Source organism: Rhinopithecus bieti, unplaced genomic scaffold, assembly GCF_001698545.2.
Source record: "Rhinopithecus bieti isolate Rb0 unplaced genomic scaffold, ASM169854v2 scaffold_70516, whole genome shotgun sequence".
Taxonomy (NCBI): Eukaryota; Metazoa; Chordata; class Mammalia; order Primates; family Cercopithecidae; genus Rhinopithecus; species Rhinopithecus bieti.
Genome location: NW_016826783.1, coordinates 194,889 through 217,640, shown reverse-complemented (window position 1 = coordinate 217,640; position 22,752 = coordinate 194,889). Strand labels below are relative to the sequence as shown.

Below are 22,752 nucleotides of genomic sequence, written 5' to 3'. Positions count from 1 at the left end.
GTAGATATCAAGTCAAGATCTTTTTCCCTGAAGCTTCTATTCATGTTTTGGGTAACTCCTCTCTGGAACCGTAATAAATAACAAGTTTTATTTTCATTGTTTCAAGTCTTCTTCCCAAAACATGACCCTATTCCTTGAAAGCTATTCCTTGAAAGCTATTCCTTAATCTGGCATTCAAGGTCTGCTATTATCTGGTCTCGGTCTACTTCTATTATTATTTTCTAACACTCTCCTTTTTTTTTTTTATTTTTAATTTTTTGAGACAGAGTCTCGCTCTGTTGCCCAGGCTGGAGTGCAGTGGCGTGATCTCGGCTCACTGTAAGCTCCGCCTGCCGGGTTCACGCCATTCTCCTGCCTCAGCTTCCTGAGTAGCTGGGACTACGGGCGCCCACCACCACGCCAGGCTAATTTTTTTTTTTTTTTTTTTTTTTGTATTTTTTGTTAGTAGAGATGGGGTTTCACCGTGTTGGCCAGGATGGTCTCGATCTCCTGACCTCATGATCGCCCGCCTCGGCCTCCCAAAGTGCTGGGATTATAGGCGTGAGCCACCGTGCCCGGCCTATTTTGTAACACTCTTCTTTACTTTAGTTTTCAAAGCAACTACTAAAATATCCATGGTCTTACAGGCCTAGGCCTTTCCTAACAAATCTTCCTTTCATCTCCGAGCCCTTCCCTATCCCAGTCTTCAAATGGTTAGAAGATACGGTAACAGCAAAACATGGTCTTTGAACTCAGAACTACAATCTACTACCTGGCCCATAGTAAATTCTGGATAAATGACAGCTACTGTTATTCGTATTAAATAAGGGCTAACATTTACTGGGCATTTCCTGTGTGCCAGGATTGTCTATTTCCTCTTTTAGTATTTTTAGGGTGATTGTTGTTATTGTATTTTTACTGGTAGGTCCTGAGGGTGTTCAGTAAGGAACTTGCCCAAGGTCACAGGGCCAGGAATCCACAGTCTTCTTTGCCAGGAAGCCTGGAGCTCAATGCCCAAGGTGGCACACCACGCGGCTCCCCCTGCAGAGCGTCTCTGCGGCTCACGGGCGCTTCCCTCCCGTAAGCCCCCGCAGCCCCGGCCCTGCCTCGCTGACTGCTCTCCGCCTTCCATGGCCGCCATCTGAACCCGGGCTTCAGCTCTGTCCCCAGCCTCCTGGGGACTCAGAGTCCCTGACCCTGATCCGAACCAGAAACGGAGACAGACCCCTCGGGTGGCCTTCGAGGCAATCTCTGGGCACATTCTGGGTGGCCACCAGCATCTAACAAACGGATGTCTGGACCCTCAGAAAGGGCCAGGGGGTGCGGGGAAGAGGGGCACACTTTTTGGACGATGCTGGGGCTGAGGCCGGTTGGGCAGGAGATCGGCCCCTGTCTCTCCGGTCACGGGACAGTCTCCTTTCCTCTCTGGGCCAAACTGTAAGGAGTTGGAGCCATCCCTGCGCCCACAGCGTGAGAACGCCAAGGAAGCCCGTTAACGTCATCACGCCCGGCCAAACGCAGCCACGGAGGCCGCGACGACGCCATCGCACCCAGGAGGCGGCCACTGCGCCTGCGCGGCCCGCAGCGCCTGCGCACAGCCTGATGCCCGCGGTTTCTTCGCAGGCGGGAAGAACTGGCCGTTGCTGACGGGGCTTCCTGGACGACGGTTGACGGAGGCGAGGGAAACTGAGGGCGAAAGTTGTGCGTCGTGTTGGCAGGAGGGCCTAGAGGAGAAAGACTGTGTTGATACCAAACCGCCCCCACTCCCTGGGCGGGTCAGGAGAGGCCTTTGGAAGAGCGGCTGAACCTGACTAGAGCCTCTTCTCTCGCGCCCCCGTCAGGAGCCAAAACAGGCCGCCATTTGAGGCCGTGGCTGTTGTGGCTGTTGTGGCTGTTGTGGGTGTTGTGGCTGTTGTAGGTGGTGTGGGTGGTGGTGGTGTGCGTGTGTGCAGATGGAGCACACTTTTTGCACACGAATACCACCAGCCCCATTACTGACGCCACTTAGGTCCATTCGGAAGCTGGGGTTGCGGGTAGATGAAGGTTCCCGCCTTCAGGATAAATGGTCCCACGGGGAGAATGTGACACCTAAAAACTTTTTTGTTGTTGTGCATTCAGTTTGCTTGATCCTAAGAAACATAATAGCCCTCATAAGCCCCTCTAAATATAGGATGTGAGTTGGCACTGGAAGAGAAAGTGGCAGAATCTCTGTTGTGGCTCCTAGGCTGGCACCAAGAATATTTTCCTTTCCTTCTCCTTCCGTCCCCTCCCTCCCTCCATTTTTTTCCTAGACGGAGTCTCACTCTGTGCCCCAGGCTGGAGTGCAGTGGCGTGATCGCGGCTCCCTGCAAGCTCCGCCTCCCGGGTTCATGCCATTCCCTTGCCTCAGCCTCCCGAGTAACTGGGACTACAGGCTCCCGCCACCGCGCCTGGCTCATTTTTTTGTATTTTTTAGTAAAGACGGGGTTTCACTGTGTTAGCCAGGGTGGTCTCGATCTCCTGACCTCGTGATCCGCCCACCTCAGTCTCCCAAAGTGGGGATTACAGGGCCCGTGAGCCACCGTGCCGGCCCTGTTTCCCAAGTTTTATTTTTACCAACGATATTTGAAAATTAGCACCTGGCCGGGCGCGGTGGCCTCAAGCCTGTAATCCCAAGCAACTTGGGAGGCAAGACGGGCCAGGATCACGAGGTCAGGAGATGAGACCATCCTGGCAACCGGTGAAAACCCCATCCTCACTCAAAAAATAACAAAAAAATAAGCCGGCGAGGTGGGGGGCCTTGTTAGACCAGCTACTCGGGAGGCTGAGGCAGGAGATATGGCGTAACCGGGAGGCAGAGCTTGCAGTGAGCTGAGATCTCGCCACTGCACCAGCTGGGCGACAGAGCAAGACTCCGTCTCAAGAAAAAAAAAAAAAAAAGAAAATTAGCACCTTGGCCTGACTTGCATTATTGCTTAGTTGTGTATGTGTCCATCTCTCTGTCTCACTGGGTCGTGAATTTAGAACAGAAGTTACCTGGTTTGGGTTTGTATCTTACCTCTTCATGCAGTGGGCAAGTGTTTGTTGAATTAGATTGGGGTTGAAATGTGTTAGGGGGCTAAACATGCAAAATTACAGGAGAAATTCTGTTGTAAAAGAAGAAAACTAAGGAAAAACTTCTTTCACTTGTTGAAGTTGTGGAAATGGAGTGGAAACTTGTCATTACACTTATTCTGGATATGAAGGGAGGATTTAGTCTTTCTTTCTTCTTTTTTTTTGAAATGGAGTCTGGCTCTTGTTGCCCAGGCTGGAGTGCAGTGGCACAATCTTGGCTCACTGCAACTTCGGCCTCTAGGGCTCAAGCGATTCTCCTGCCTCAGCCTCCCGAGTAGCTGGGATTACAGGCACCTGCCACCACTCCCGGCTAATTTTGTATTTTTAGTAGAGATGGGCTTTCTGCATGTTGGCCAGGCTGGTCTTCAACTCCTGACCTCAGGAAGACTTAGTCTTTGGTATTATGTAATCCAGGAGTTTCAAACTGATGCAAAGGCAGATGACCTGCACAATGCCTTGAAGTAGGGCATGGAGGAAGTTCCCAGTGGCTAAATACTGTGTTTCCTCCCTGGCGTTGGAAGCATGTATGTTTACCAACGTTGTGGTCCATTTTCTTCTTAATAGATCTGATTCAGAATTCTCTTTGTGGGTGCTGGATTCTGAAATAAATTACATATACTGTGTGAAAAACTGCACGTATGTTTAGGAAGCAAGGTTACAGTTGCCCTAGTCATAACTTAATTGGAACAGAGTTGGAAAAGTGGATTATGTTGTAAACTCTTAGAAAGCAAAGGACTCCCTAAAGTGTTTACATGATCAGGTTTGAAAGTAGTTTAAAACCATAATTTCAGTAATCACTGGGCTGAAGATTTGGTTTTGTAGTTGAGACAATATGAGTTATAAGTTTCTTTCTTTGTAGGTCTGGTGGGACAATGTCATATTATAAATTTGGAATACTGAAGAGAAAATTATAGATATTGATATTGAAGGAAATGAAGCGAAGCCTAAATGAAAATTCAGTTCGAAGTACAGCAGGTATTGAACAACTTTTTATTTTTAAATTTTCTATATTTTCTGTATAGCATGTAAAGCTTGTATAGTTTATAGATATAACATTGGAAATAAATTTAAAATAGATTGAACAGTTAATCTAGCCTCTTTTTAGGTCCAAGGAAGTAAAACAACTTAAGACAAAACATTTAGTGGTAGAGGTGGAGTAAGATCAAACTTTCTTAGATTTATTTTGATGTTCTTTCTACAAATTCGATGTGCTTGAGTTATTCTGTGCTTTACAACTGAAAACAAAGAAATAGATCTGTTTTTGTTTGTGTTTGTGACTTACTTGTTAAAAAATATTTCCAGAAGCACTTCTGTCTTTCTTATAGCTTCTCCTATCATTTTTACTTTCCCAATTTAGAGTATAAAGACAGAGGGCAAGGATGATGAGAACCAGGGGAATGATGATGAATAATGAAGATAATAGTAACTATTATTTATGGTGGATTAACTGTATTCAAGACATTAATTATATATATTAATTTATTTAATCTTTACACCAGTACTCTGAGATAGGTTATTATAATCATTTCTGTTCTTCAGATGAGAAAATCAAGGCTAAAAGAGGTTAAAGAAGTAATCCATGAAGTAGCAGAATCAGAATTTGAACGTAGGAATCTGGCCTTTAGTCCCTGCTCTTAATCATTATGCTATCAGTGTATGTCATATTGGCACAAAGAGTTTAGGGAAATTGCTCAAGATCATACTCTGAAATTGTAATTCAAACCTACTTCGAAGTCATAATTCAGACCCAGGCGGTCTGATTCCAGAGCCCACATAATTCTCCCAGCCTTTAATCAGAGAGTTTTCACAGAGTCTGTGTTTGCCTGTAGAACATTAATGATGACCAGTTAGAGAATGGTACAGTGACAAGAGATCTGAACTGATATTTAGGAATCTTGGGTCCTATCTAGATTCTTCCACTGACTTGCTCTATAGCAATGCACAAGCTATTTGAACTTCTTTTCCCTTCGAGTTCCCTAAGTTTTAAAGTTTATATTTTGTGACTTTTGGCCTGAATTGAGATCCTAGATCCACCATCTGGAGGAATTGATAGTAGTATTTATTCTCATTTGGACTGGATATTATTACTCTCTAAGGCATTCTCAAAATGATCCACAAAATACATAATTACAGACACCTGGGGTGCTTGTTAAAATTGCAGAGTTTTGAATTCCAGGCTAAATCTATTGAAATAAAGTCTATGAGAGTGAAGTCTAGGAACCTACACATTAAGCAGAATTCCAGATAAATCTTAGTCCAGTGAAACTTTGAGAACCAAGGCCCAAAAGGGTGTGCTACTATTGTCCAAAGAATGGTTCAGAGTTTGGTTCTTCCTCACCTCTGTTGTACTCCAAAGGTCCCCCGCAGTTGATACAGTAACAGGCAAGCACAGGAGAGGGATAAGGAAAAAAAAAAAAAGTGGATTTGGAAAGACTGAGGGATGAGGGAGGAGATGGGAATTACTTCCATACGAGAGGAATTAAAACTGTTAGGGTAGAATAAGAAAAGGTTTTTGAAGAAACAAATTAGGCTATTGAGGATCTTAAAAAGAATGGAAAAATCGATCCAAGGTTATAGAAATCTATATTAGCATATAGAAGCAGATATATTTAAAGTGTGTATTATTATATACTAGTAATTATTTTACTACTAGATCTGCTTATTTGTCTATTATGTACTAACTTATTGGTAATTCAATTTAGGCTGTTTGCCTGTTCCATTGTTCAATCAGAAAAAGAGGAACAGACAGCCATTAACTTCTAATCCACTTAAAGACGATCCAGGTATCAGTACCCCTTCTGACAATTACGATTTTCCTCCTCTACCTACAGGTAAGAAAATTAATAAGGTAAAATTTTTCAGGAAATACAAACTAGGATTATAGAAAATTGTAATTTCTCTTATAATGAAAATAGAAAATTTATTTTTTCTTCTTTCCGTTATCCACATACAGAAATTACATGGCACTTTCTGAACATTCCAGGTCAGGAGTTTGAGTTTCCTTACCTACAAGGGTGGCTTAGCATTTAAATGGAGTATCTTAGATTTGGAGCCTTTGTTCTAATAAAGTAGTAACATATATTGGGAAAAATATTTTTCCTTTCTCAAAATACATGTGGATATTGTATTATGGCCTATACATTTGGTGGTAAAGAATGGAAACACTTGAATTGCATCAGGAGTGGGGATAAGTGTGCATGGGAACACAGGAAAAATGGAAAAAAAGATTTTAGGAAGTGCAGATGCCTGGAAATATCTGGTACCTGGCTGTAGTCTTTTTCTCTTTTTATGGCATTTTTTGCCTTCATTCATTTGTTAGCTGTTTATGGTCCAAATGTGACCCCCCACCCCCCAAATTTATATGTTGAAACTTAACTGCTGATGTGATAGTATTAAGATGTGGGGCCTTTCAGAGGTAATTAAGTCATGAAGGCAGAGCCCTTGTGAATGAGATTAGTGACATTATAAAAGGTGTGAGGGAGCTTTTCCATCCTGTCGTGTGAGGACACAGTAAGAAGCCTTAACTTACCAGCCTCCAAAACTGAGAAATACATTTATCATATTTATAAATAACCCATTCTAAAGTATTTTGTTATAGTAGTCCAAACGGACTAAAACACACCTTCATCCAGTTGCTTTATAGCTTCAACTGGCACGTGAACTAAGTAGCCCTTGCTGGGAGTTTGCATAACCTTTTAGTTCTAGTTCTCAGAGGTCATCATCGGTTGACTGCTCTTTGTGTCTCTTGATTCAAATCCTGGAGACAGCTTGTGATTCAGTTCATCTTTTTTATTTTTTTATTTTTTTATTTTTTTATTTTTTTGAGACGGAGTCTCGCTCTGTGGCCCAGGCTGGAGTGCAGTGGCCGGATCTCAGCTCACTGCAAGCTCCGCCTCCCGGGTTCACGCCATTCTCCTGCCTCAGCCTCCCGAGCAGCTGGGACCACAGGCGCCCGCCACCTCGCCCGGCTAGCTTTTTGTGTTTTTTTTGGTAGAGACGGGGTTTCACGGTGTTAGCCAGGATGGTCTGGATCTCCTGACCTCGTGATCCGCCCGTCTCGGCCTCCTAAAGTGCTGGGATTACAGGCTTGAGCCACCGCGACCGGCCAATTCAGTTCATCTTTTAAGTAAGGCCACTGAAATCCTGGCTTAGGTTTAGGTTAGGCCTCTTACCTCTGAACCAGTTAGCTGAGGTTTAGTGGGTGCTGGGAAGTCTTAATGGTTGTTGTTGACTTTTTACTTTCCTCTAGAAGAGGAATGGGCAGGCAGACATTCTGAAATATACGTGGTACATGCTGGTTATATACATTTACATTTTGGGGGCACATTTAAAAAATCATTAATAGGATCTTATACAGCTAGAATTTAAAAATATCTCTTACATGGCAATACTTGTATTGTTAATTTCATCCAGTGTGCTCCCATAGACTTTAATATACTTCTAAATCTGTAATTATTTTGTTTAAAGAAAACAAAATATATAAAAGATATATTTGAAGAATTTTAGGTGTGAAGTTCATATGTTTCCAATTTTTGTGTATAAAAATGATAAATTCACATGGATATGCACAACTGGGCATTTATCTGGTCATATTCCGCCATTTAAAAAATATTCCATAATTTAAAATATTTTTATAAGTAGCATGAATATTGACCTTGAAAAACTGAGCTACTCCGTAAGGAAATGTGTGTCCTCCTGAAGTACTTCAAGTTCTGACCAGGGTTACTATTTGTCAGAAATAGTAATTTTCCTGTATTGTGTAAGAGATAGGACCTTATCAGTGTTTTTTTTTTTTTAATTTTTGTCTTGATTCATTAGTCGGTCTGGGATATACTCGATCTTTGAAAAAAGAAATAGAAGAGAATAAAGTAGAGTAGAATAGAAAATAACAGCCATGCCCTGCATAACAATGTTTTGGTCAGTCACACCACCTGTGTGATGGTGGTGCCACTACAAATATAATGGAGCTGAAACATTTCTATTTCCTAGTGACATAAGGTAGTAGCTGTCATAATGTCATAGCACGGTTTATTTTTTTATAAATATAATTTATAAAATTGGCTACAGTAGGCTACAATATAATATATATATAGTAGCCTAAATGTATGGTTTGTTTAGTCTACAGTAGTGTAAGGTAATGTCCTAGGCCTTCATATTCACTCACCACTTAATCACTAACTCACCCAGAGCAACTTTCAGTCCTGCAATCTCCATTTATGGTAAGTGCCCTCTTAGGTGTATTGGTTTTTATCTTTCATATTTTTACTGTACCTTTTCTATGTTTAGATATGTTTAGATACACAAATACTATTATGTTACAATTGCCTATGGTATTGAGTACAGTAACATGTTGCACAAGTTTGTAGCCTAGGAGCAATAGGCTGTAACATGTAGCCTAGGTGTGTAGCAAGCTGTACTCTTCAGCTTTGTGTAAGTACACTCTATGATGTTTGCAAAACAAAATCACCTCACAACACATATCTTAGAATGTATCCCTGTCATTAAGTGACACGTGCCTGTGTCAGAGTGTATCACAGATATTAAGGATAAGATTTGATGGTGAAGTTTTATATTCTTTTTCCTCCTTTCTCTGTTTCTCTGTTTGTATCTCACACATATGTCATGCATATACATGTTCTGAGTTACGATGTATTTCTTTCTGTGGGTGGGATTTAAAAAGTTCAATAAACATTGAATTAGATGAAATTTATGTTACAAAGTTAAAGATACTATACTAGAAGTGATTGTAGAAAAGGTACAGATTAAATTATCTTTGCTTAAAATACAATGAATAAGAAAGACATCTATAAAAATTAATAAAGCAGGCTGTGACAGGTTTTCCAACAAAGTATTGTCGAAGAAGTCCATATATTCAAGTTTTTTCTTCTTCAAGTTTTTAAACCCCCAAAATTAAATAAGTATGAAGTTATCATTTTGAAAAATACTATGTATCTTACTTTTATCTATGTTACTTATATCTTTTGAGATTGGGCCTGGGAAGCTATGAATGCAGAGTTGGCTCCTGTAATGAAAACAATGGACACTGGGTATGTGAAGAAATATAAACCATTGGATGTGTGTCTGTTACTGACTGATGTTATTCTTCTATGTATATCTTAATTTCTCAATTTGAAAGCAAACTATTAATATTTAACAAGACATATTCCCTTGAAAGGCAAATACCACATTCAGTTTCTCGTCCTCTGAGAAGTCAAGATTCTATCTTTAACTCTATTCAATCAAATACTGAAAGAAGTCACGGTGATTGGAGGTGAGTCCACTTGAAATTTCTTTCTTCTGTTCCTTCTCATTTTCCTGTCCTCTTCATCCTTCCCTCCTCCTTCACTTCTTCTTTGTTTCTCAGACAGAATTACATTTAGGAAATTTCTATAAATAATAACGATGGCAGTATTATGTTTTATGAAAGAACTTAAGAGAACATGCATGTAAAACTTAAAAAATATGCAAATTTCACAGTGATTATGCTTCAAAAGATTCTTAATGTGATAATGAAATTTCTGATAATATTCATTGCTATGAATTTATGATTTTGCTTATGGGTTATTAATGATTTAATTGACAATAGATAGACAGGAATCATATCTTAGTATTGGTTATATTTAGGAATTGAGAACCAATTAGAGTGCTCAGTCATATCCTGTAAGACAGTTAGCTTCAAAGTAAACAGAATGGAAGGAGAAGGAAAAATGGAGGCTGAGATGCATATGCATCTGCAATAATAGGGGCTCAAGAAATGAAGAAGATAGTCAAAAAGATGGTGAGGGTTCTTGCCATAAGTACCAAAGTTTAATGTTTAAATAGTGTGAAAAAATTGATAGAAAAAGAACATGGATTTTTCTTGGTTGGATTTTAGTAGCCTTGGATAAATGGCAATATTGAAGGAAATAATTTTGGAAATAAAGTGCTGGGAAAACAACACTAAATCAGTCACTGTTAAGGGCTTTGATATGTTATTTCAGTAATCCTTACAACAACCATATGAAGTTAATACTATTCTCATTTTTATTATATAAAGATAACATTTTTTTAAAAAGGGGAAGCTTTTTTATAGTTGTTAATAAATACATTGAAATAATGTCTTGATTTAAAAATTAGTTTTGATTTTATTATTCATGCTAGTTTCCCCAGGACCAGTCCATTAGTTTCTTCATAACAAGGCCTTAAAACTAGGCCTGTTCAGTTGTTTGGGATGGTTCTTGGAGACATGGTTCCAACTGCAGGTGCTAGAAGAAAATCCATTCTGACAAGCATTAGACAGAGAATTAGGTAACAGATTGTAATCTGAACAGACAGCCAGTATTGGATATTACGATTTGAATTAATACATGATCTGTCAGACTGTTGGAATACAACAGGAAATCCAGAAGTAGAGAACATTTAAAAATTCATAAGGGCAGTTGGTAATCTGCTGAAGATTTTTTGAACCAGTTAAGGGACTAAGCTCAGGTTTAGAGTCCAGGTAGAGTTGCCAGATTTAGCAAATAAAAATAAAGGATGCCCAGTTAAATTTGAATTTCAGGTAATCAGGAATTTTTTTAGTATGTGTCACAGCCAATATTTGGGACACACTTATACCAAAAATTTGTTACTTATTTGAAATTCAGGTTTAAGTGGCCATCCTATGTTGTTTCTGGCAGCCTAGTCTAGACTTTCTTGGGACATGGAGTTTTCAAGAGCAAAGTACACTCCTATTCTTATCGATACTGTGTTATTAGATACATTATCAGTATATATTTCATTCACCAGAATTAGGATATGGACAATTAGTAAGATTAGTAAGGATGAGTTTCTTTGCCAAAGCTCCTGCAATTGGCTTTAGACTCCGAGGAGACATTGAGCTTGTACTTACTTAGTAGTTAAGACATCTCAGTTGAGGAGTTGAGGTGATACGAGGACTTTTAGCATTTTAAATCTTTTTTTTTTTTTGAGACTGGATCTTGCCATGTTGCCTAGGCTGGAGTGCAGTGGCATGATCATAGCTCATTGCAACTTTGAACTCCTGGGCTTAAACAATCCTCCCACCTCAGCCTCCTGAGTAGCTGGGACTGACTATTGGTTTGCACCACCATGCCTGGCTAATTTTTAAATTTTTAGTAGAGACTAGGTCTTGCTATGTTGCCTAGGCTGGTCTTGAACTCCTGGGCTCAAGTGATTCCCTCACCTCAGCCTTCCAAAGTGCTGGGATTACAGGCATACGCTATTGTGCTTGGTGAGATGAAGGCTTTACAAACTGAGAACTGAACACAACCTGGCAAACAGGTTCAGGTAAATGCATAAATTTTAAGGGAAGATAAGGATTTTTTTTTCTAAAATAACTTACTATTCTCATTATGAAAATAATAGAATAATTCTAGAAAAAAAGGAAAAAGAAAATTATTCATAGTTGCACTGATCCAGAGTTAACCATTAATATATTTTTGAACAGAAAAAAAACAAACCATTTCACCTTTTTTGAGTCTTATGTCTTTATCCATGGGAAAAAAGTTGAACTAGATGATATCTGAGGTTCCTTCAGTACTCAATATATATTGTGCATAAAACATACAGTTCTGATGTATTTATGTAACTTTGTGCTGACTTGTCTATCACTACCACGAAAACCCTTAATTAAGGATTTTACAAATATATGAATTTATCTAACGTGCTTGTGTGTGGAATACTTAGAATGCCTATTGCTCTGATACACCTAGAATTGTTTTATTACACATCATGTCTTTCAACCATTCTTGTTACACAGATCTATTGTAAAAGTTTAATAATCTAAAATAGTATATAACTTAAGTCAGTAATTCATAAAAGCAGGTGGCAGGCCCCCAGTATCCATATAACTAAATTTTAAAACTTTTAGATCTCCAGCTTGCTCAGGATGGCCAAAGATATGAGGAATATTTTCTTTTGGACTCTGTTTGCATCTGGAACACTCTCTTGACAATCTCATCCTTGTTACAGTTCTGACTGCAGTTGAATATTGTATTTCTATTGTTATCTTAAAAAAATTTTAATTAGAGCCGGATGCGGTGGCTCACACCTGTAATCCCAGCAATTTGGGAGTCAGAGGTGGATGGATCACTTGAGGTCGGGAGTTTGAGACCAGCCTGGCCAACGTGGTGAAACCCTGTCTCTACCAAAAAGATGCAAAAATTAGCCAGGTGTGGTGGCACATGCCTGTAATCCCAGCTACTTGGGAGGCTGAGGCAGGAGAATCACTGGAACCTGGGAGGCAGAGGTTGCAGTGAGCTGAGATCCTGCTACTGCCCTCCAGCCTGGGTGACAAAGTGAGACCATGTTTCAAAAAAAGTGTTTTGTGTTTTTTTAAAATTAAAATTATATATATTTAAGGGATACAACCTGATATTTTAATATGCATATACATAGTGACCTGATTTCATTCAGGCTAATTAACATATCCATCTCTTCGCATAATTACCATTTTTTTCTTGTAGTGAGAACACTTAAGATCTACCTTCTAAGCAATTTTCATCTGTATAACACAGTATTATTAACTATAGTCCTCGTGCTCTACATTAGATCTCTAGAATTTACTCATTCTACGTAACTGAAACTTTGCACCCTTTGACTGACATCACCTTATTTCTCCCACCTCTTCACCCCTGGTAACCACTGTTCTACTCTCTGCTTCTATGAGTTTGATTTGTAAATATCACATATAAGTAAGCACATATAGTATTTTTCTTTCTGTGTCTGACTTATTTCACTTAGCATAACATCCTCTAGGTTCATCCATGTTGTCACAAATGGCAGGATTTACTTCTTTTTAATGTCTGAATAGTGTTCCGTTATCTCTTCGTGATACATTTTTTAGTCCATTTATCTGTCACTTACGTTGTTTACATATCTTGGATTTTTTTTTTTTTTGGGGGGCAAAGTTTTGCTCTTGTTGCCCAGGCAATGGCAACAGGACAATGTGAGTGCAATGGTGTGGTCTCAGCTCACTGAAACCTCCGCCTCCTGGGATCAAGTGATTCTTTTGCCTCAGCCTCTCCAGTAGCTGGGATTATAGGCATGTGCCACTATGCCTGGCTAATTCTGTATTTTAGTAGAAACGGGGTTTCACCATGTTGGCCAGGCTGATCTCGAACTCCTGACCTCAGGTGATCCACCTGCCTCAGTCTCCCAAAGTGCTGGGATTATAGGTGTAAGCCACCGTGCCTAGCCCTCTTGGCTATTGTGAATAATACTGCAGTGAATCTGGAAATGGAGATACCTCTTTGAGATACTAATTTCATTTCCTTTGGATATATATCCAGAAGTGGGATTGTTAGATTATATAGTAGTTCTGTTTTTAATTTTTTTGAGGAACTTCCATGCTGTTTTTCATAATGGCTCTACCAAGTTACATTTCCACCAAGAGTATACAAGGATTGCCTTTTTTCTGCACCCTTGCCAACATTTGTTATCTTTTGAATTTTTGATGACAGCTGTCCTAACAAGTGTGAGTTGATAATATATCCTTGTAGTTTTGATTTGCATTTTCCTGATGATTAGTGATGTTGTGCACCTTTTTATATACCCATTGGCCATCTGTGTGTCTTCTTTAGAAAAATGTCTATTTAGGTTCTTTGCCCATCTTTAAATTGTGTTGTTTTTTGTTATGAGTTCTCTTCTTAAATATTTTGGATGTTAACTACTTATCAGTTATATAGTTTACCAACATTTCCTCCCATGCTATAGATTGCTTTTTCACTCTGTTGATTATTTCCTTTACTGTGCAGAAGCTTTTTAGTTTGATGTAGTTCTCAAATATTTATTTTTGCTTTTGTTGACTGTGCTTTTGGTGTCATGTTGAAAGAAGTCATTTGCAAGACCAATGTCAAGGAATTTGTTCCCTACGTTTTTTTCCTAAGAGTTTTATGGTTTCAGGTCCTACTTGGTTTAAGTCTTTAATCCATGTTGAGTTGATTTTTGTATATGGTGTAAGGTAAGAGTCCAGTTCCATTCTTCTGCATCTGGATATCCAGTTTTTCCAATACTATTTATGGCAGAGACTTTTTTCCCATTGTGTGTTCTTCTCACTTTTGTTGAAAATCAATTAAATGTAAATGTATGGGTTTATTTCTGGGCTCTCTACTCTGTTCTGTTGGTCTGTGTGCCTGTTTTAATACCAGTACCATACTGTTTTGATTACTATAGCTTTTCGGTATAACTTGAAATCAGGAAGTGTGATGGATGCAGCTTTGTTCTTTCTCAAGATTGTTTTGGCTATTCTGAGTCTTTTGTGGGTCCATATGAATTTTAGGATTGTTTTTTCTATTTCTGTGAAAAATATCGTTGAAATTTTGATAGGGATTGTATTGAGTCTGTAGATCACTTTGGGTAGTTTGGACATTTAACAGTATCAGTTCTTCAAATCCATGACACAGGATTTTCATTTATTTTAATCAGTGTTTTATACTTTTAGTGTATAGACCTTTTCCACCTTGGTTATTTATTCCTAAGTATTTTATTATTTTTGGTGTTATTGTAAATGGGATCATTCTCTTGGTTTCCTTTTGGGATATCTATTATTGGTGTAAAGAAATGCTCCTGATTTTTGTATGTTGGTTTTGTATCCTGCAACTTTACTGAATTCATTTTTTAGTTCGAACAGTTTTTTAATGGAGTTTTTAGGGTTGTCTACATACAGGATCATGTCATCTGCAAACAGAGACATTTACTTCGTCCTTTCCAATTTGCACTCCTTTTGTTTCCTTTTCTTGACTGATTGGCGAGGACTTCCAAGACTAGTTGAGTACTCCTTATCTGAAATATTTGGGATCAGAAATGTTTCAGATTTTTTTGGGGTTCGGAGTATTTGCAGAATACCTACCAGTTGAGTATCCTAAATCTGAAAATTCAAAATCTGAAATGCTTTAATGATCATTTCCATTGGGCATCATGTTGTTGCTTAAAAAGTTTCAAATTTTGGAGCATTTTGAGTTTTGGGTTTTCACATTTAGAATGCCCAGCCTGTAACTATGTTTGAATAGAAGTGGTAAGAGTGGGCATCCTTGCCTTGTACTGGATCTTTGAAAAAAACCTTTTGGTTTTCCCCCATTGTGATGTTAGCTGTGGGAATTTTGCAGATGACCTTTATTGTGTTGGAGTATATTCCTTCTATACTTATGTTTTTTAGAGTAAACTGAATGGATGTTGAACTTTGTCAGATGCTTTTCTGCATCTATTTTATCTTTAATTCTGCTACTCTGGTGTATAACATTGATTGATTTGTGTATGTTAAAGCAACCTTGCATCCCAGAAATAAGTCCCAGTTGATCATGGTGTATAATTTTTTTTAAAAAAAGATTTCAACTTTCACTTTAAATATAGGGGGTACATGTGCAGATTTGTTACATGGGAATATTGTGTGATGCTAAGGTTTGAAGTATGGATCCTATCACCTCACCCATGTAGTGAGCAGAGTTCTTGATAGGTGATTTTTTGATGTGCTGTTGAATTTGCCTTGCTAGTATTTCATTGAGGATTTTTGCATCTGTGTTCTTTAGTGATACTGGCCTGTAGTTTTCTAGCAGTGTCTTTGTTTGATTTTGATATGAGTGATGCTAGTCTCACAAAATGAATTTGGAAGTATTCCCTCTTGTTTTATGAAAGAATTTAAGAAGATTGGTATTAATTTCTCTTTGAATGTTTGATATAATTCACTGTGAAGTCATCTGGTCCTGGGCTTTTCTTTGTTGAGAGGTTTTTGATTACTTCTTTAATTTCCTTATTATTGGTCTGTTTAGGCTTTCTACCTCTTCTTGATTCAATCTTGGTAAGTTGCTTATTTCTAGGTATTTATCCATTTCTTCTGTGTTATCCAATTTGTTGTCATATAATGTTCATAATAGTCCCTTACTATCTATTTCTGAGAAATCCATTTTGTGTCTCCTCTTTCATTTATTTGAATTTTTTCTTTTTTTAGTCTATGTAAGGGGCTATCGACTTTATCTTTTCAAAAAAATAAGCTCTTAGTTTTTCTTTTTTTTTCTTTTTCTTTCTTTCTTTTTTTCTTTTTGAGATGGAGTCTCACTCTGTTGCCAGGCTGGAGTGCAGTGGCAAGATCTCGGCTCACTGCAACCTCCACCTCCTGGGTTCAGGCAATTCTCCTGTCTCAGCCTCCTGAGTAGCTAGGACTACAGGCCTGTGCCACCATGCCCAGCTAATTTTTATATTTTTAGTAGAGATGGGGTTTCACCATGTTGGCCAGGATGGTCTCGATCTCTTGGCCTTGTGATCCGCCCGCCTCAGCCTCCCAAAGTGCTGGGATTACAGGCGTAAGCCACCTCTCCTGGTCCCAGTTTTGCTTTTTTTTTTATTCTCTACTTTATTTATTTCTACTGTAGTCTTATTATTTCCTTTATGTGCTTATTTTGGGCTTAGTTTGTTATTCTTTTTCCAATTCTTTAAGTGTGAAGTTAGGATGCTTATTTGAGATCTTTTTATTTCCACTTACACATTTATTGCTATAAGCTGCCCTTAGTACTGCTTTTGCTTTCCCATAAGTTTTGGTATGTTATGCTTTGTTTCTGTCTCAAGATAATTTTAAAATTTCCTTTTTTAATTTCCTCTTTGATCAATGGTTGTTCAAGAGTGTGTTGTTGTACTTGTGAATTTTTCCATTTTCTTTTCTTTTCTTTTTAAATTGAAATGGAGTCTCACTCTGTTGCCTAGGCTGGAGTTCAGTGACGTGATCTCGGCTCACTTGCAATCTCTGCCTCCTGGGTTCAAGTGATTCTCCTGCCTCAGTCTCCTAAGTAGCTAGGACTACAGGTGCGTGCCTCCACACCCAGCTAATTTTTGTATTTTTAGTAGAGACAGGGTTTCACTGTGTTAGCCAGGACGGTCTCATTCTCTTGGCCTTGTGATCTGCCTGCCTTGGCCTCCCAAAGTGCTGGGATTACAGGCGTAAGCCACCATGCCCGGCCAGTTTTTCCATTTTCTAGCTGTTATTGATTTCTAGTTTTATACCATTATGGTCAGAAAAGATACTCGGTATGATTTTGATCTTCTTAAATGTGTTAAGTCTGATTTTGTGACCTAACATGTGAGTTATCCTTGAGAGCGTTCCATCTGTGCTTGAGAAGAATGTGTGGTCTTCTGTTGTTGGTTGGCAAATTCTATATATGTCTTTTGGGTCCATTTGATCCATAGTGTTGTTCAAGTTCAGTGTTTGTTGGTTTTTCTGTCTGGATGATTTATCTATTATAAAAAGTGGAATATTGAGCTTTCTTTTATTATGTTGCTGTCAATTTTCCTTTTAGATTTGTCAGTATTTATATATTTAGGTGCTCTGATATTGGATGTATATATATTCACAATTTTTATATCTTGCTATTGAATTTGCTCATTTAACATTATATAGTGACCTTCTTTGTTTTTAGAGACAACTTTTAACTTTTAAAGTGTATTTTGTCTGACATCAACTTAGCCAGCCCTGTTTTCTTTTGGTTGCCGTTTGCATGGAGTATGTTTTTCCATCCCTTTATTCTCAGCTTTTATGTGTCTTTGAATGTAAACTGAGTTCATTGTAGACAGCATATAGTTGGATCTTTAATCCACTCAGCCACTCTTCATACAGGCATACCTCATATATTGCACTTTGCTTTATTGCTTTTCACAGATGCTGCATTCTTTACAAATCGAAGGTTTGTGGTAACCCTGCATTGAGCAAGTCGATTGGTGCCATTTTTCCAACAGCATGTGCTCACTTCATGTTTCTATGTCACATTTTGGTATTTCTTGCAATATTTCAGACTTTTTCATTATTATTATATCTGGTGATCTGTGATCAGTGATCTTTGGCATTACTACAAATGTGCTGTTACCAATAGAGAGTTGTAAAGCTGAAATAAATTTTTCTAGACTATGAATAATAAAAGTAATTTCTATAACCATGAGAGAGGAAAGACAAAATTGTGTTTCTGTTCTCTTTATTGAAAATAAAATTACAAAATTGTGTATGATGATACATACCTGTAGTGCCAACTACTCTGGAGGTTGAGGCAGGAGAATCACTTGTGCCCATGGGTTTGAGACTGGCCTGAGTCCAAAAAAAATTACAAAATTATTGTTGTATGAAGAAGTGTTCAGTGTAGGAAAAAATTTCTATAAAGGAGTATCAGGCAGTTAATAATTCTCATTTATTTTTTCTGGGTATTGTGATGTTTGTGGTGTTTGTAATTTAAATTGTTGTAATTGTGCTTGCTTTTCTCATTATTTTATACTAACTTTGTACCCAATTAACAGTGTTTCCCAAATTATACAAGCTTCAGGCCTCATAAAAGTTGGATTTGTTCCTGGTCAGTAGTGCACCCAGACCTCTTTTTGGATTATTTACCTAAAAAAGGGATGGGTTTTATTGGTTACCCTCTTGTGATACTTGTGGTATTTCCAGGAAAATTCCTGAGACTTAAGAATTTGTGGGCTGAGAATGGTGGCTTACGCCTCTAGTCCCAGCACTTTGGGAGGCCAAGGAGGTGGATCACTTGAGCTCACGAGTTTGTGGCCAGCTTGGACAACATGGTGAAACCCTGTCTGTACAAAAAATAACAAAAATGAGCTGGGCATAGTGGCACTCACCTGTAGTTCCAGCTACTCAGGAGGCTGAGGTGGGAGGATCGCTTGAGCTTGGGAGGTTGATGCTAGAGTGAGCTGTGTTCTCGCCATTACACTCCAGCCTGGGTGACAGAGCGAGACCCTGTTTCCAAGAAAAAAGAAAAATAAAAAAAGAATTTGTGATTTGTGATTTGGGCTAGTTTTGTTTCCTGTGGAACTCCTAACTAGGCTGCTCAGAAATTATGCTTTTGATTTTGGCCTCATTAGCATCTAGCATAATGTTCTGGTCAACTGATACAACACACTTAATGTTGCTGGCAAATGCTGTACCAGATTCATTGTAGGGCTTTTAAGGTATGCATTAAAACCACAAAATTGGCCGGGCGCGGTGGCTCAAGCCTGTAATCCCAGCACTTTGGAGGACCGAGACGGGCGGATCACGAGTGTCAGGAGATCGGAGACCATCCTGGGCTAGAGCATGGTGAAACCCCGTCCTGTACTAAAAAATAAAAAACTAGCCGGCGACGAGGCGGGCGCCTGTAGTCCCAGCTACTCGGGACTGCGACAGGAGATGGCGTGAACCCGGGAGGCGGAGCTTGCAGTGCAGCTGAGAGCCCGCCACTGCGACTCCAGCGCCTGGCGCAGAGCAAGACTCCGTCTCAAAAAAAAAAAAAAAACCAGCAAAATTTCCTAATCAATATTAATAGTATCTATCCTGTTATCATGCATGTCTCCTTGTGATTTAAAATCATTGCCAGCCACACGTCTTTAACTTCTTAAAATTTTACTTTGTAGAAATTTTAAATGAATATATAAAGACAGCATGCAAATGCCTTCAAAATCTTACCACTTGGATACAACTACTATATATGAAGGATGCTATCATTTAAAAATATCTTTGTAGTACTAGACTCTGAGTGGGAGATCTTGTATTTCCTGGGTTGTAGACTTGTGGGTAATTTCCTGTATGACTTTGGACAAGTTAATTCCTCATTAAGGATCAGTCTTCTCATCTGGAAAGAGGGTAATAATACATTGTAGGGTTGTTGTGATGTATTTGGAATTTCTAAGTAGTTAGTAATGAAGTGCTTTCTAAATCATAAATTGCTATATAAATGAATTTTCATTATCAATTTTCTTGTAATTAAGAAACCATATAGAAACAAATGCTTTTTTTTTCTTTTTTCTTTTTTTTTTTGGCACTATTACAGCTACAGAGATGACAACAAAAATACCAGCTTGAAAACTTGGAATAAAAGTGATTTTAAGCCTCAATGTAAACGAACAAACTTAGTGGCAAATGATGGAAAAAATTCTTGTCCAATGAGTTCGGGAGCTCAACAACAAAAACAATTGGGAATACCCGAACCTCCTAACTTACCTCGCAACAAAGAAACTGAGCTACTCAGACAAACACCTTCATCAAAAATATCTGGCTCCACAATGAGAGGGGTAGACAAAAACAGTGCATTGCAGACATTTAAGCCCAATTTTCAACAAAATCAATATAAGAAACAAATGTTGGATGATATTCCAGAAGACAACACTCTGAAGGTAAATGTTTAAATATCAATTAATGACTTACTTACGTTTTAAAAAATATGAGGTAAATATTTAGAAAATTACAGAGATAAGAGCACCTGAAATAAATTCCATGACATACATTACTTGGTTAGCATAAATATTAAGTTCCATTGAAGTGGATGAAGGTTAGTTTCCGAAATATTTTCTTAGAGGGTGTGAATGGCTGCTCCTTTTCCTTTAAAACTTTAGAGTTTTCTACTCAATTCTGACTTTCACTTTACACTCATTTTAAGGATAATGACAGTTTATCCATTGTTTGTGAAGTTACCCAGGCTCTTCATATGTCATTCTAAGTATTTTTCAACAGAGGTCAGCAAGTATTTTCTATAAAGGGCCATATAGTATTTTTGGCTTTATGGGTCATACTGTCTCTGTTACAGCTACTCAACAATACTACTCAACTCTGCCACTGTAGCTTGGAAGCAGCCATAAACAATACATAAATGAATGGGCACGGCTGTCCTCCAACAAACGTTTACACAGATGGCAGGTTAGATTTGCACTGCAGGCCATAGTTTTCTTTATGATCAACTTATCATGACCTTTGCTTTTTGATCTTATCCTCTTTTACCTTTGTAGCCTCATATTTCATAGTCTACTAATTGTCCAATGCTCTAGCCACTTCAGACTCGTCACAGTTCTCTAAACATAGCATACACTCTGTGCTTTGATTTATATTCTTCCCTATACCTGTATCTCAACTGTACTTCCTCTCTATGCTCAGTGCTCTAATTGTTCTTTGTAAATATTATTTATATATTATGTGTGCTGGTTATTCCTCATCTCTGCTCCCTGGCCCCTTGGCCCACTTGATTCTTCACCTGCCCTTCTCTGTGTTCTGGAAGGCTGAATTGTCCTATGTAGTGCATCATCCTGAGATTGTTTACTTCCTGGCTTTTGCTAGAGGTCAGCCAGTAGGAGTCACTGGTACGACATCACAGGGTGGGAGGAAAAGTTGGGTTTTCTCGCTTTCTCCTGTCTTAAATGTTACATCACCAGCAGTGGCTGTGTCACTGCATGATGTAGCCCCTTCACGAGTATAGCTTTCCTGGGCTTGATACTTTTATTTTCTCCTCTTGTCCTTTCAGCCTAGGAATGGTAACAACTTCTTACTAGTTACTAGTTACTAGTTTTTGTTCTGCCCATATGTCTGAAAAAGCAATCTTTTCAGTAAGCCATCGGGGTAAAATTTGTTTTTCCAAGTTTTGTTTTTTGTTGGAAATAAGATTAATAAAGCATGTTTCACAGTGGTCCTCAATCTTATGTTTCCTTGTACTCAAAATTATACGACAGAATCACCTTAGTAACCATGGTTTACTGTGGCCATAATCATCAACAGGAGGCATGTTAGAATCTTGGTTAGGAGGGGGAGGAGGGAAGAAACTACTTGTATTTTGAAAAAAATCCCATCATTTGCTCTTCACAACCCTTACCCTCACAAAGGAAAGTGTTCCTCTGCCTTTGAAAATTAGTATTTTGACACACTGTATTCTTAGTTGATCTTCAAAAATGCTAAGAACATTTCCAGCTCAGGGCTTTTATACTTGCTGTTCCCACTGTCCTCATTCAACAACTCACTTAAAATAATAACCCCCATCTCTCTTTCTTTCCATTTACCTTGTGTGTTTTTTCCTTTAAAAAAGTACATTTCCTGACATTCTGTTATACGTTTATTTATAAAGAGCAGGTATCTTGACTGTTATGTACATGAATGTTTCCTTAATAGCTATGTTTGGCATGTAGTAGGTGCCCAGTAAACACTTTTGAAACAAATGAATGAATGAATATGTCTGGCTCCTTCCCTAGAGGCCCCTAGAGTATGAATGCATTAGGGAAAGAAATGGCCTTACCTATATTTGTCACAGGATCTGGCATATGATGCTTTAAAATATTCAGTGAATGAATGAGTGAATGAATACCTATATAAATAATTCTCCTCTTGATTAATTGTCTCTAAGTGCACCCTGGTTTCTCTCCATCGGTAATATAGTAATGATGGCCTTATTTAAGGGAAGTAGCTATACGAAAATTTTCAGTAGTTCTTTTTACACACTTGTCCGTTGTAAGGACTTAGAATTTTTACATAGAAGGTAAATGAGTATGATGAAAAAAAATTTTCTAATGCCATGTTTCTTATTTTTTCAAAAGGAAACCTCATTGTTTCAGTTACAGTTTAAGGAAAAAGCTAATTCTTTAAGAATTATTTCTGCAGTTATTGAAAGCATGAAGTATTGGCGTGAACATGCACAGAAAACTGTACTTCTTTTTGAAGTATTAGGTAGGTAAAATACTACTCAGAGTCTAGTACTACAAAGCATATTTTTAAATGATAGCATCCTTCATATGATAGTAGTTGTATCCAAGTGGTAAGATTTTGAAGGCATTTGCATGCTTCTTTATATATTCAATTTAAAAATTTTCTACAAAGTAAAATTTTAAGAAGTTAAACTGTGGCTTGGCAATGATTTTAAATCACAAGGAGAATGCATATAAGCAGGATAGATAGCTATTAATATTTGA

General features: G+C 38.4%; 1 protein-coding gene across 4 annotated transcripts in view; it reads left to right on the top strand.

The window, feature by feature from the left end:
* The first annotated feature begins 1,007 nt into the window (after nt 1-1,007).
* The window catches only part of SPATA22 (spermatogenesis associated 22), a 31,914-nt gene continuing 10,169 nt past the window's right edge, over nt 1,008-22,752 (top strand). Inside the window, exons 1-7 of one of the 4 annotated variants that reach the window (XM_017863613.1) lie at nt 1,008-1,655; nt 3,932-4,047; nt 5,775-5,903; nt 9,059-9,119; nt 9,248-9,343; nt 19,860-20,202; nt 22,381-22,510. In XM_017863613.1, the coding sequence (XP_017719102.1) occupies nt 4,005-4,047; nt 5,775-5,903; nt 9,059-9,119; nt 9,248-9,343; nt 19,860-20,202; nt 22,381-22,510 (802 nt within the window). In that variant the 5' untranslated portion in view covers nt 1,008-1,655; nt 3,932-4,004. Of the gene's footprint in view, nt 1,681-1,741; nt 1,876-3,931; nt 4,048-5,774; nt 5,904-9,058; nt 9,120-9,247; nt 9,344-19,859; nt 20,203-22,380; nt 22,511-22,752 lie in introns of those variants that run through there. The other 3 variants (XM_017863611.1, XM_017863610.1, XM_017863612.1) reach the window with 3 other exon arrangements.